The sequence below is a fragment of the Eutrigla gurnardus genome (genome assembly GCF_963514095.1).
Source record: "Eutrigla gurnardus genome assembly, chromosome: 6".
Taxonomy (NCBI): Eukaryota; Metazoa; Chordata; class Actinopteri; order Perciformes; family Triglidae; genus Eutrigla; species Eutrigla gurnardus.
In genome coordinates this window covers 11259244-11274967 of record NC_139920.1, presented here as the reverse complement: position 1 = coordinate 11274967, position 15724 = coordinate 11259244, and the positions used below count along the sequence as shown (strand labels likewise).

The window sequence follows — 15724 nt, the reverse complement described above, 5'->3', positions numbered from 1 at the left end:
AATGTATCTCTCTGCAGCAAGTTGACTGAACTCAATGGTTGCCTTGACAGAAGGAACAACGGAGGTTTTAAAAAATGATCAGCAGCAGGGATGGAAAGGAATTTGTAGCTAAATCATACAGAATAAGCGATAGTAGTCTGATCCCAAACAGAAGCAGGAAACGAGGAGTTGTTGTTTTGATGATCTACCTCCCCGTCCTGTGAATGTTTGTTCTGCAGTTTTACCTTCAGGCTGTGTTTTTAAACAGAGCTGTTGACCTGCAGCTCTCTGAGGACATTACATCAGCTGGGAGACGCCACCTGCTGATGTCAGCCCCTCACTCTGTTGATGGTCTGTGGTTTACCCTCTTCACATACTAGAACCAGGGAATCCTAATGTGGGCAAAAGGGTCGTAGCATCAACCGCCTCACAGTAAGAGGTCACCTGTCAAACAAACTTACTCCAAGTCAATTTATTTCCAGCTGAACTAATGTAAGAACTGTATAGACTTTTTGGAGTTAGAGGTTCCCGATCACTGTGATTGATTCTGGCTTTTATCTTTCCATTACCACTGTAAACACAGAATCCTTCTTATTCCTTAACAATTTTGCTTCTTGTTTAAATGTTAAAATGTGAAGCCTGTTGTAACATGCCAACTTATTCTACGTAGATAACATACACATGCAGTTTACTCAGCACTTAAACTTGGCTTTTGAAGATGATGCAAAGTTTGGAAATATAGTCACTTTGCTTATTTTTGCCCTCTTGATGATTTTTTTTTTTATCAATACAAACCATACAGAAATAGAGTCATTCTTGACCTGTATTTCATTGTGGACACTAACTAAACCATAAACACCCAGATAGGACTCTTCCATTCAGTCACGCAGCAGTACAACAAGCCCGTCTCATCTATAAATGAGCGAGTGTTTTAATTTAAGTTTATTAGAGCGACTGGATTTCAGGTTCGGGTCCGTGTTTGAAATGAACCGGTCCGTGTCAGGTTTGGATGAGATCGCCAGGAGTCATTTTCTGGTCGGACATCAACGTGAAGGAGACCTCCACCGTCACTTAACGGTTTCATGTAACATCAGTTATACAGACACAGGAGACGTCACCTCAAATCATTTTATTTATGCTAATTTTTTTCCCACTTTGGGTAGCTGTTTTTTCTAGAAAACCTCAGTCCGTTGTCACTGTGGGGGAATGGGGGTGGAGACGGCTGCTGTGATTGGTCAGCAGGGACACGGCGTGCTGGCGTCCTGCTCCACCGTTAGTCCTTTGCTCAGCAGGAACGCTTCTTGTTTCGGTTCCCGCCCGAGGAACTTCCTCAGCATCTCGGAGGCATCCTGAGAGCCGCCGGGTCCTAGGATGTACTTCCTGTAGTCCAGACCCACCTGGAGGACCAATCGGGAGACAGCGATTCACAGTCAGTCAAAAGCTACTCTGAAGTGGCTCCGTCTTTATTTCTATTCTCCTTACAAGATAGATATCCATCTGAAACATCTGAGGGGATTTACCTAAATATTGATTTCACAAAGGTTTTCTGAGGCATTGTCATTTTATTATTATTGTTTATATATTTGCACTCTTTCCTAAATTGTACTGCAACTGCTGCACAATAATTTCCCTCGGGATAAATAAAGTTGGATCTTATCCCATAAACACTATAATAACAACATCTACATTATAAATGTAGGCATTTAACAATTCTACATCTTGATTACTATGAAATTATATTTGAGGGAAAAGGCTCTGTTAAGCTGGAAAAGCTCCCACACGTTTAACTCATTGGGCCCAATCTTGGCGGTTTGAAACACAAGTCTGAAACGCGAAGCGGAAGTGTCTTTGTGGGCGATCTCGGACACCGTTGCTATTTTAACGGCAGATAAATGACTCTTGTGCCCGATGCAGGTCTGAAAAGGTTGGTCTTAAGTGGCTTCATTACTAATAGGTGTGTTTGGGGTAACATGCAATAAACCAATGAGAGCATCATCTCCCATTCCCTTTAAGAGCGAGAGGCACTTGTTCCAGGGTGGATTGCTATTCTGGTGTTTCAGAAAACAATTGTGCACTGGGTTAAAGTCAGTGGTGCAATTGTTTTCTGAAACACCAAAATAGCAACAGGGAAACTTTGCGCCGGACCACGCCTCATTATTCTGCTGACACGCCCGGAGGAGCACAAGTTAATTTCCTATCTTACCGACGTGCGTATCTGGCGGAAAGGGCCGCTGTGTCGGATGGAAAATAGCGATGATAGGCTACTTGCGTTGGTGCGCTGGGTGCAAGATAGGGCCCATTAAGTTATTTTCCACCAACATCTTGATATTTCCCCCAAAATACCACAAAAATATTCTGTTTTTCCTTCACCAAAACAGAAAACAAACCTTTATAAAACACTTTTTATGTTCATTTATGCTGCTATGTTGGGGATGAAGAAACCTGATGAACAAATACTAAACTCTTCAGATGGAGGAGAGAGAAGTTACTGATCTCAAACCTGGAATAACTCCAGTCTCACTCACAACACGTCGAACTCTTTGACATTTTGTCTTTGGAGACTTTTTGAAATGATTATTTTTCTCAAAAGGAAAGTTCTTAAAGTAAAAGTATTCATTATGCAGAATGGCCCTTATTTCAGAATATCTGTACAACACTTTAATGTTGCTGCTGGTGAAGGTTGAGCTCATTTTATATTTACTTTATATCCTGCTGGGTAGTTTGGGAATGTACGCCTGCGGATCAATAAAGGTTTACTTTCTCTATATTAATACATCATAATCCTTTTTTTTGTATTGCTGAATCTGAAAAGTAACTGTTAAATGTAGTGCAGTAGAAATGACAATATTTCCTGTGAGAAGCAGTGGAGTAGAAGTAGACAGAAGCAGGACATGGAAATACTCCATTTAAGTGCAAAATCTCACAATTCCAGTTCTGCCTTTAGTTGCTTGTTTGGTTCAGTCAGATTCCATCAGTTTGTTTAAGTCAAAAATGACTAATCAGCTGACATTTTCCTACCCATCATAAATGTCATCTGCCGATTATTTATTTTCATGTACGACTAACATTTCTTTATTTTTCTCCTCAGCTGACCTTTGGGTTCATGATTCCCTCCTGTTTGAAGCGAGCGAAGAACATATCCATGGAGAACACCTCGCTCCACAGGTAACCGTAGTACTGAGCATCGTAACCGCCGGCCAAGTGCCCGAAGGTCGCTGGCATGTTGGTTCCTGCAGGTCAAAGGTCAAAGAGATCAGAGGTTGAAAACCAGGAGGCAGTTAGGGTGAAGCTGGAAGCATCTCCAAACTACAATAGTTACAACAGGCAGGGTCCGAGAGGCAGGAGGCTCTGAACTGGCTGCAGTTATATAGAGAGAGAAAGGAAGCCTGGCTGTGTGTTTTAGTTTTCTTTAAGTGTGCAAGAATGTGCAGATTTTGTGACCTGGTGAAGCACAGATTCCCAGGATGTCCTGACAGAGGCGTCCGTACTCCTCTGCGGCGTCGAGTCCATTCCTAGTGTGCAAAGCCTGATCCACTTTAGCGAGAACGATCTGCCTCAAGTTAAACAGACCTGCGGGAGAGTCACAGTTATGAGTTTGTATTCCATTTAAACCAGTCATTATAGTAGAGCAAAAGTACTACTTCCTGCGTGGTACCCACCAGTGTTGGCGAGGCGGGACTTGATGAGTTTCTCGAGCAGTTCCTCTGGGATGGGGTTGCCGGTCTTGTAGTGCTTGGACATCCTCTGTAGAGGCTCCTTCTCCCAAACCCAGTTCTCCAACATCTGAGACGGAGCCTCCACAAAGTCCCGCTCCACGTGAGTCCCGCTGAACATGGCGTAGTCCGCCTGCAAACACACAGACACTTAGAAACCAGCCGACAGGAAGAACACAGGCGGTACACATTTCAATTGCACAAACGAGTGGTCGTTAAATCCCGCCCCTGGACAGTGTTTGTCCAATCATAGCTGGTTTATGAACCAGTGCTGCTTCCACTAGCTTGTCATTAACTACAACACTGTGTAGTGAATTTAGGTTAGCGGCTCTATCCTGGTATTGACACTGTCAAACTCATCAGGTAATGCTCATCAACTATGAATATAAAAAACAATGAATCAAAAAGTAATTAAATTAATTTCCCAGTCTTTAGTTATTATACACATCTACACCATTGTATAGCATTTTGTTTTTGTATAGTGTTTTTAAACTTCTATTAAAGAGGACTTTCTACAACCTATAAGCATCAAAGACATTCAAACATATATATTGTATCCCCATACAGCGGGACACAGCTATGAGGAGTCTTCTCAGGCGTGACTGATGAACCCAAGCTTTTGTGGCAGGAAAGGGGACTCTCTAAAGTAAACACCTGAACAAAGTTTTGTATATTCTTTTCCTTATAATGCTGTACTGTAATGCTTATTATTAATCAGCTCTGCATTGCATCTTTACACCGTGAAGTGACCTTTTGCAGGGTTCTTATGCACACAAGTCATTTAAAACAATTGACAGTGGTCATTTCATCAAAATGATTCATGGTCATCAGCTGGATATAAGAAGCAGCCTCTGTCTGAAATCAAGGACTTGTTTCTAAAAGGACGATACATTTCAAAAGTGAGTCTGCTTTGTTATTACTGTAAACTGTTTGGAGGCACTGCTAGACAGAAGCAGGTGTAGCAACAGGTGAAGGCTGATCAGCTGACCTCAGCGCAGAGTTGGTGCATGACGTGTCCAAACTCGTGGAAGTACGTCTCCACCTCGTCGTGCTGCAGGAGTGACGGAGCGTCGGCCGTCGGCTTGCTGAAGTTGGCCACCATGGCCGCCACCGACATCTGACGCGTGCCGTCGGGCAGCAGACAGCCGGGCTGCAGGCCGAAGCAGGCGGCGTGACCGTACTTCCCCTCCCTGTGGGGGACAGGTGTGGGAGAAGACAGTGAGGACACCTGGACACTTACATCTAGACATTTAGGAGGACGAGGAGACGAAGAGGAGGAAGAAGAGGGATTAGGAGGAAGAGGAGAGAGTGGGAAGAGGTTCGGAGAAGAGGACGAGGACACCTGGAGACTCGCATCTACACATTTACCCTAAATAAATATGGAGCATCCGGCCAAGGCCTCACCTGGGGTAGAGGTCCAGGTAGAACTGGCCAACCACCTGCCCACTGCTGCCGTCCTTCACACAGTACAGAGTGACGTCTGGGTGCCACACGGCAGCTCCATCCACCAGCTCGAAGGACAGACCCAGCAGCTCCTGGTAGATGTCCAACAGACCTTTAGTCACCACCTCCATAGGAAAGTACTCCTTCAGTAGGTTCTGATCCACTGCGTACTGAGTCTCCTCCACCTGACAGGAACAAGGGAGGGGGAGGGAGAAGGAGGAAAAAGCAGAGAGAAGGAACAAGGAAGTTGTTTGTTATTAATATTTATTTTCTGGTTTGGTTTTTTCATTTTTAAATTCCCTTTTAACAAAGTGCTAAGTTGGAAATAAGTGTTCTGTAGATCCAAACATCTAACAAAACCATTTGTCTGGCTTCATCTCATCTTAATGTACAATAACTGATCTTTGTAAATGTCCCTGGAGCAGCAGCACGCCTCCCCGGTGTGCAGCTCTTACCTGGGTCATGAAGTAGCGCGTGTCCCAGGCATGCAGCTCTCCGTTGAAAGGCAGATTTCTCTTCCGACACTCCTTCTCCTTCAGCTTGAGGATGACCACGCGCTCTTCCTCGCCCAGAGGCTTCAGCTTACGAGCCAGCTCCTCTGAAACAACATGATAGAGCGAGAGAAAGTGAGAGGAGTTTCTTCTGCAGGTAACACTTTACAGAATAACAGTTTACATTTCTGATCTCATGAAGAAGAGTTTGTTTGACATCAGGAAAAATATTACAAAACCTTCCACTCAGCGTTAGACTCAAAACATTTTTTTCCAGAGTTTTTCTTCTTGTAGTTTCAACATACACTATTTTGCCAAAAGCATTCACTCACCCACCCAAATATTTGAGATCAGGTGTTCCAATCACTTCCATGGCCACAGGTGTATAAAAGCAAGCACCTCGGCATGCAGACTGTTTCTACAAACATCTGTGAAAGAATGGGTCTCTCAGTGAATTCCAGCGTGGAACTGTGATAGGATGCCACCTGTGCAACAAGTTCAGTTGTGAAATGTCCTCGCTCTTAAATATTCCAGTCAACTGTCAGTGGGATTATAACAAAGTGGAAGCGATTGGGAACAACAGCAACTCAGCCAAGAAGTGGTAGGCCACGTAAATTAACAGAGCGGGATCAGCAGATGCTGAGGCACATAGTGCACAGAGGTCACCAACTTTCTGCAGAGTCAATCGCTACAGACCTCCAAACTTCATGTGGCGTTCAGATTAGCTCAAGAACAGCATAGAGAGCTTCATGGAATAGGTTTCCATGGCGATCAGCTGCATCCAAGCCATACATCAGCAAGTACAATGCAAAGCGGTGGATGCAGTGGTGTAAAGCACGCCGCCACTGGACTCTAGAGCAGTGGAGACGCGTTCTCTGGGGGGACGAATGATGGAGGAGTCTGGGTTTGGCGGTTGCCAGGACAACGGTACTTGTCTGACTGCATTGTGCCACGTGTAAAGTTTGGTGGAGGGGGATTGTGGTGTGGGTTGTTTTCCAGGAGCTGGGCTTGGCCCCTTAGTTCCAGTGAAAGGAACTCTGAATGCTTCAGCAGACCAAGAGATGTTGGACAATTCCATGATCCTAACTTTGTGGAACAGTTTGGGGACGACCCCTTCCTGTTCCAACATGACTGTGCACCAGAGCACAAAGCAAGGTCCATAAAGACATGGATGAGAGAGTTTGGTGTGGATGAACTTGACTGGCCTGCACAGAGTCCTGACCTCAACCCGATAGAACACCTTTGGGATGAATTAGAGTGGAGACTGAGAGCCAGGCCTTCCCTCCAACATCAGTGTGACCTCACAAATACTCTTCTGGAAGAATGGTCAAAAAGTCCCATAAACACACTCCTAAACCTTGTGGAAAGCCTTCCAAGCTGTTAAAGCTGCAAAGAGTGGACCGATGTCATGTTAAACCCTATGGATTAATATTATGGGATGTCACTTAAATTCATATGTGAGTCAAGGCAGGTGAGTGAATATTTGGCAATATAGCGTATGTATCAGTTTTTCTATTAAGAAGATTTATTTATGGATTTTAAGCCATTGGTTATGAGTTGCCTTTTCACTTTCCACTAACAGTGTTTTAACCAAATATCCGGTCATTCCCATCACAGACATTACAGAGATAAGAAACTACTCGGAGAAGGTTTATATATAATATTTTCACATTTACTTTTCATCTTCAGTGATTTGTTCTGGCAGAATTGATCTTATCTCGTGGATGTTTGGCATATCTTCCACATGTCACACGATCATCATCTGAACCTTCAATATTAGCTCTTTTTCCTATTTCTCTTTTAGATAAATGCTTATCATTGATGCTCATTCCTTGATAAAATGCTGAAATTATTATGTTAAATGCTTTCTTGAGCATTTTGTTTCATTAACACACGTTTCTCTGCAGGTTATTGGTGCATGCGGGTCCAACGTGATTGTTGTAAAGACACTCACCCAGGAAGCCGGCCACCTTCCTCCCAGACTTAGCCATGTTCATCTCCAGGATGTAGTCAGCGTGTGTGGTGAAGCCGAGCATGGAGCTTTTCTGAGCCCGAAGCTCCACCAGCTCTTTCAGGATGGCTGAATTCTCCTGAAAACACAGCGGAACTCTGTTATTGCACAGTTTAGCCCTTAGCTAGGCTAAACTAGGCAACTCATACCACAACAATCCAGATGGATAAATAGTGCTATAAGTAAAGAAATATATATATATAAATACATATTATATAAATAAAAATATGTATCTTTGTTTTTGGTCTGAACTGTTCCTTTAACATAGCTGTCAATGCAAAACAACAGCTACCTTGAGGAGCTTCGCCAACAACTATTCTCGTTTGATTGTTTTGTCTCTAAAACATAATTAATGTTAATTAACTAACTAAATCTACCTCTGTCTAATTATAGCATACATCTTTTTTAATCAGAATAATACTAATTAAATCACTGACCTATAAATAACACAAACTCTTCTGGTGATCAGCTCAAAACAAACGTTCTTTGCTCCAAAGATTATATATGGGAATTAAATCCTGCATTAACTAACTCAAATTATTATAAGTGTCTAAACCTCTTCAAGTCGAGTCGGTGACATTATTTACTTCCCGTCTCACCTCTTTGCAGCGGGAGTTGAAGGCCTCCTCCAGCTTCTGGCGGGTTTCTGGGACGAAGCATTTCTTCATGGTGGGGAAGTAATGTGGATACTTCAGGGTGACCTTCAGCTTCTCTCCGTCCTTCTCCAGAGAGTTCAGGAAGTCCTCGGGGAGGCCGCCTGAAACCAACACCGCCACATGGTTTAATACACAAGAAAGAAGAAGACCGGGTCCGGCTGCCTGAAGGCTCAGGACTCACCCAGCTCGTCTCTGGTGAAGGACAGACTGGTGGTGTCCTCGTTCAGGTTCTTGTTAAAATCGATGCACAGGTTGCTCAGCTTCTTCTTGATGGTCTTGATCTCCTGTTATAGCAGAGCGTAGATTAGAGTCAAATACTTATAAATATCTGATACTACATGGAAAGTTTAAAAACACAGTGTACAGTGATAGAGGATTTTATCCACCAGCTTACTCCAATGTGAAAACACTTGATCTGACTCAGATAACAGTTTCTGTTGACTATTTAAATACATTTACTTTAATATCTATAGAACCATATAGTTGAATAGCCCTGGTCTAAAGGTTAGAGAAGTTTAACTTGAGACCACAGTGAAGTCTCCTGCATACATAATGAGTAATAATAAGGAAGCATCGGCCACCTCTTGAGTCTCTTTGGGCAGGTGGAGGCCGTTCCTCTTCCCCAGTTTGACCAGTCGCTCCATGTAACGCTTGGACTCTGGAGTGAGGCTGCTGGCATCCACCTTCTTCTGTAGATGGAAACAAAAAGACTTTATGAGAACAGGAAACCATGAGAAACACAGAGACCAGGAGAAGAACCGAACCAGGTCCAAATGTCATCAGCGAGGCGGCAGATGTGAAAAGGGGAAAAGATGGAAAGAGCAAACCTATCAACCAATCATCTCTCCATCTATTCATCCATCTATCTATCTGTCTGTCTGCTGACTGGACGGCTCTCCATCAGCTCACCTGCAGAGCCACAATCCTCAAGTAGACGTCCTCCCTCATGCTCATCTCCACGTCGAACTCCGACAGGCGTTTGTCAGCGTCGGTGCTCGCCGTTCGCACATCCTTACAGGACGAGACGTGCTGCGGGAAGTCCAACATGTTCCTCTGGACTGAGACAGGTAAGAAACGGGGTCAGATATTATTGTTTTCTTTTATTTACCTTCTATGATTTACTCTTTAAGATGTAAAGAATTACCCATCACAGTGACCAGACCCACAGTGATGTCTTCAACAATAAATTATTAACAAATAAATATTATTAGATTAAACGTGATACAAGGTCAATTTCTTCATTTTATCGAAGGCGTAAGCCTCTATTTTTAATTATTCATGGACAAAGAACTAAAAGGAATTATTTTAGTGTCTTTTTCATTTTGATTCTTTGCAGTATATCTGATACAGGGTGCACTTGCAGCTGCTCCGCCACCAGGAGGTGTGAAGGGCAGAAGCAGGTAGTGACACCCACCTGTCCATCATATCCCTATTTAGTATCAGAGTCATTTCTTAACTTTGACTTTTAATTTTGTCTCAGTGCCTCGTCAGTTTGTCTCAGCATCTCCTCATTTTGATTTAGTATCTTGTCATTTCAATTTAGAGTCTAATAATTTGAACTTGGAATTCTGATTTATTAAATCTAATAATTCTACAAATTTCCCTTGCATGCTCTTTAACAATCATGAAGGCTTTGAGACTGATGAGAGTGGGTATGAACTGAGGATGAAGTCAGAGAGCAGGAAGAGTTTCCGTGTTTCCTCCTGCAGCAGCAGCAGCATTAGCTGTAGTGCGTTGGAGGTGTTTTCAGGTTTTCAGCTGCCTCCACACAAACGCTATTGTCGCAGCAGCAGCTGGTTCAGCTGCTTTCTCTACAAATTGCTGACGAGTCTTTAACATCACATACTGATTCTGTTGACTCAGAGCTTCACTGCAGAGCCCACAATGGACGCCCAGGCTGTCAGGTTCGAGCTACGATGCAGCGTTTGACCTCTTTAAATTAACTATTAACAGTGAGACACACTGTTGCACTGGGTGACATATTGCTTCATTACCATGAACACAGACTGTGGTTTATTTGGACTCAATCCCACAATCAACCTTCTGCTGCCACAGACTCACTAGAGCACCAAATGTGGATTCATCCGCCAATGAAAATAGTCCCCAACAAATGCTCTATTTTCCTCCTGTTTGTTTGTAAACGTTTTTTTTAAAAGATGTATGTCGATAGACACCAATGGCAGGAAGCCAGACCGCATTAAGAGACGGACTCACAACTTTGTTGGTTTGAATCTTTTCACAAGAATTGTTAACAATAGGAAAAAAGAAACATTACCAGATTTCATCTTTTTTTTTTTTTTTTTTAAGGAAGCCGGTGAGATGACGATGCAAACTGACGTCACTTGTCGCCGTTTGGTGTTACAAATCAAAGTTGAGCTGGCCATGTTTTGCCATTTTGTTGCTTTTGTCACTCGAAGTGTGAACATTGCATAAAAGATTAGCTGGCTTTAACAGTTTCAGTCACTTAAAACTGAGAACAATTTAGTATTCAGTAACACATTCTGATCTTCTGTTGTATTCTTCTATTGTTTAAACTATTTTGGTACATTCAAGGACATTCCAACATCTGAGAGACATCTGAGAGATAGAAGAATTATCTGAAATACTAATGAATACAGCACTTTAACAATTAAAAACAATTCTGACATGGGTGAAGAATGTTCCTTAGGCCTAGAAAGTAAATAAAGTAAAGGCAGAGGCATCCATAACCTTTCCTGCCCCCCTTCATCAGCTACAGACAACATAATAGGTGACAAGGACACTGGAACTTGAAAATGATATATTGTATTCTGATCAGTCTATATTTTATGGACATGCACTATGGCCTTTGTTTAATTTTAATTTAGCCCTGCAGCCCTTTTTTATTTATTTTTAATATTATGATGATTAAGACAAAAATAATACACACACACACACACACACACACACACACACACACACACACACACACACACACACACACACACACACACACACACACACACACACACACACACACACACACACACACACACACACAGATATATACATATATAGGCTATGAAAAAGATGAATATCATCCCAACACATTAGCTCCAGCATCAGAAGAGAAACGCTGCTGAGTGGTGGACACTGACCGGTGTACTCGACCTCCACGTCAGCGAGGGCCTTCAGCGTGTTCTCGAAGGTGACGCTGTCGATGTCCAGTGCTCCGACGACGTCGTACACCTTCTTGGTGTTGACAATGAGCTCCTCGGAGAGCTCCTGGATCTGCTCGGGTTTCAGGTCCCAGCGCAGCCGGTTGACGGAGCAGACTGGCACTGGGCTGCCAAACACCACCTCACCTGGGACAACAGGCAACAGGACAGGTGAGCCGAGGATGGGACATTACAGGAGGACAAGGCAGGACAGGAAGCAACAAGGCAGGTACTCATATCATTACACTGCAAAAAATCCCAGTTACTTGTTAATGTCCTACATTTGATTCAGTAAAAATATGTAAATATAAAATGTACTTAATGTATTTAAAGTAGAAAATGTCCCCTGTTACTGTTATACTGTATTTAATAACATTATTATTATGAATTAATGTAAAAGCAGGGTTTTACTGTAAGGTTGTACTTGGTTAAGGTGGAGCTTATCTTGAATTTGTTTGGATTAAAAGTATCAAACTTAAAAGTACTCATAGGACAGAATGTTTCACAGTGTTTTACTATGATTTATAGATAATTAGAATATTATTACACACATAAGCAGTATGTTTATCTCCCAGCTGGTTATGGTGAGGATCATTTTAAATTTTTTGCATACTGTTGGGTACTTTCCTCTATAACCATGCATAATTTTATAAATTGATCATAAGTTTTCATTTGCAAAGTAACTATTAACAGAACTGTCAGATACATGGAGTTGAGAGGATGCATAAAAATGGAACTACTCAAGTAAAGTACCTACAAATTGTACTTAGTATAGTATTTGAGTGAACGGTGTCAGGAGTAGGTACAGGTAGAAGTTGAATGATTCCCCACCCCACACAGATTGATGATGATTATATTTAGATAACAGAATCAGTGTAATAAATGAGCATGTATGTACACATTCCTAATTAGTTAAACATATTCCTCATCACATAAATTATACATAAGAATGTACTAGTGGTTGTTACTATTGACTTCAACCATGTCAGTTCTGCCCTACAGGAAAATCATATGGCTCTGCACTTTTTTCACTTATAAACCGGACAAATTTAATCAATGATATCTGATCATTTTTAAATGTTACTCATCAAACTAACAGAACGCTACACTCACTTTTTTATTCTTTTTTATGTCACATTAACCAACCAGACAACACTTTTTAAAAATATATTACAGATATATTGTACATACATTTAATACTATTTTTTACTAATACTATAAGGCAAATTGCTTGTATGTGAAAACCTACTCTGGTAATAAACCTGATTCCGATTTAGTCTTATCCAAAAATAATTCCACCTTTACACCAGCTCCCAGCTAATCCCAGTCTACTTTCCCCAAAAAAACAGTTATTTAAATTTAAATCGATATACAGCTCGGAAAAGCTTTTGTTGGTAAATTATTGGTAAGTAGTAGTATGCCGAATTCATAAACAGTTCAGTTTTGTAGAATTGTAAACATTATTGTATTATGGTGCATATGAAAGTAGAGTGACTTTTTATGTATTTATTAATTTATTTTGGGTAATTTTTAATGTATGTTGTTGACTGCAGTAGTTTGCTTTATTGTTTATTCTTTGTAAATATCGCACTGAAGACCAAGGCAAATTCCTTGTATGTGAAAACGTACTTGGCAATAAACTTAGTTCAATAAATTTAGTTTTGGCGCATTGTTCATTTCCTATATTCACATCTTCGAGATATTGGTAATTCGTAATCCATCTGTAATCCACGCTGTCAAACGGAGGTTGTCAGGGCTAAACAATTAGTTAGCTCAGTGAATAAGCATCGTGAGCTAACAGCTAACATGCTATACAAGACAGGATCCGTGCAGAACTGCTGAGAAACGAGCCACATTATAACACACCGACTTTAATTTGCTTATTACATACAAAACTGACAGCTAAAAGTATGTTTCTAGTGGATTCATCCAACTGACTCGGGTACACGCCTGGTGTCACAGCACCGCAGCTAAAATAGCTAACGTTAGCGCCGAGACTAGCACAAAAAGACTCAGTGATCAGAGCCAAATTAATATAAATGATCACAGAGATGATCAGAGAGGACACGTGGCGGGCACAGAGATAGTTTTACATGAAAATTATTCATTCACATTAAAAACATCGGGACATTACTAACCTGTCGGCCCCATAGTTCAGGTATTGAATGAAGGATCGTTCGGTCCGTGTGGGTTATCTGTCAGGCAAACTGCAGGACCACTAGCCTGCCACAGAAGGAGGATTACACTTCCGGCTATCCATTTCAAAATAAAACCCTCAATGAGCCACGAGGAGCATTTCTTGTAGCAAAAATAACATCACCAAATTTATTTTTAAAAGCGGAATATGTATTGTACCGTATGGACAGTAATATATTCAGTGGTGGAATAAGTGGTATAACTGGAATAATATATTATATTATATTGCTAGGTTGTAATTATTGATGGATTAATCTGTGAAACTAAATACCTCATTATTACAATTAAAGGTTCAGTAGTATAATGAACACATTGTAGAACTGAAAAAGACCAGGGGCCTCATTTATAAAGCTTGCGTGCGCACAGTTTTATAAATCAGATTTTTTTTTGGAGCACGCAAACGTTGGCTTTTTGGCATACGTAAACTTTTAGTAAGGATCCTACGCACAGTTTTATAAATGAGGCCCCTGCTCCCTTCGTTCAGACCTCTGTTCAAAGCCCCTCCCCCAGAACGCCAAACCAGTGCTCGAGATCGGCAGAGTGTGCACAATCAGGAAGTAAGCATTAGGCTTGTTTGGAATCAAGCATGCGCATATGGCAAGCCGTTTTAACATTTAATCGAACCACACTACTATCTGTAATTATATTTTAGATATTCATAATAGCATTTCTCCCAGTCAAAATGTAATTTTGACTGGGAGAAATGGTAATTAAAAATATCCACAATACATTCTTACTAGTAAAAATGATATTTTAAGATATCTACAACTTTGATCGTACTAGTCAAAACTAAATTTAAGATATCTAAAAATCCTTAAAAAGTATAAGTGGCCGTTTTATCATTTAATAGCTAGACTGGATATGTATCGCAGATATCTGTAATTCAATTCTTCCTAGTCAAAAATAACATTTCAGATATCCACAATGACATTCTTCCTATCCACAATTGTCATTTCAGATATCCACAATGGCATTCTTCCTAGGACAAATGACGTCACTTTTGCCATTCATGTGTATTGGGCTTTCAGTTTCAGATATCCACAATTACATTCTGGATATCTAGAATGAACATTCTGGATATCTGCAATTGAATTCTTACTAGGAAAAACTCCCATTTCAGATATCTTCAATCCAATTGTTACTAGTCATAATTTAAAATGTTTTAAAATGGCGTCCTGTCTACCTGTCAACAGATATCAACAATACATTTGTGGATATCTGCAATTGTATTGTTCCTAGTCATAATTCTAATTGTAGATATCTGAAACTACATTTCTACTAGTCACAATACGAATTGTGGATATCCATAACGACATTTCTACAAGTCACAATGTATTTTTGGATATCCAAAATTACATTCTGGATATCTGGAATAGTTTTTCATTTTGGATATCTGAAATGACAATTGTGGATAGGAAGAATGTCATTGTGGATATCTGAAATGTTCTTTATGACTAGGAAGAATTGAATTACAGATATCTGCAATACATATTCAGTCTAGCTATTAAATGTTAAAACGGCTTGCCATATGCGCATGCATTTGCCTCGCAAAACAAGGCATTCTGGGAAAAAAACGTCACAAATGCTGGTGATAACTTCCCTTTGCGACATGTCACATGACTTTAAAAACTTGCGGTATCTCCAGGTACCTCCCTTCGCATGCTTTTCTCTGCAGATGGTCTGAAATAAGTGCGGACATAAGACACTCCCCTCAACGTTGCCCTAGTTGGTTAGAATTATCACGTGGTATTTCCCACGTGAGAAAATTCCTCAGCCTCCGTCAACAACGGGACTTCAAATGCCTCGGCTCGAGTTCGTCAGCGACGATGAAAGCCAGCGCCACTGGGCAGGCCATATTCTTTGTGCAAAGTCCATAAAGTTTCCCCTGGCTCGACAGTTTTTGTTATGTATGGAATTATTAATAAAGTTTAAATAAAAAAAAATAAAAAAAAAGTCCGTGAAGTGCACCTGTGTCCGACTTGACGTGGTGGGAACTTGGCGTGTTTATGACGAGTTCCGGCGGATCCTCTCAAGTCTCGTGCATGCATCGGCGCAAATG

At 41.2% G+C, this 15724-nt stretch overlaps 1 protein-coding gene across 1 annotated transcript; it reads right to left on the bottom strand.

The window, feature by feature from the left end:
* Positions 1-1108: 1108 nt before the first annotated feature.
* thop1 (thimet oligopeptidase 1) lies at positions 1109-13694 on the bottom strand. The gene is made up of 14 exons (XM_084011917.1): positions 13608-13694; positions 11410-11616; positions 9203-9351; positions 8875-8982; positions 8475-8577; positions 8237-8394; positions 7581-7716; positions 5591-5733; positions 5097-5320; positions 4681-4882; positions 3639-3825; positions 3421-3549; positions 3073-3209; positions 1109-1376 (listed from the first exon to the last, which is right to left on the bottom strand). Exons 1-14 carry the CDS (start codon positions 13618-13620, stop codon positions 1215-1217), a joined length of 2058 nt encoding a protein of 685 aa, XP_083868043.1. The 5' UTR covers positions 13621-13694; the 3' UTR covers positions 1109-1214.
* Positions 13695-15724: the final 2030 nt, after the last annotated feature.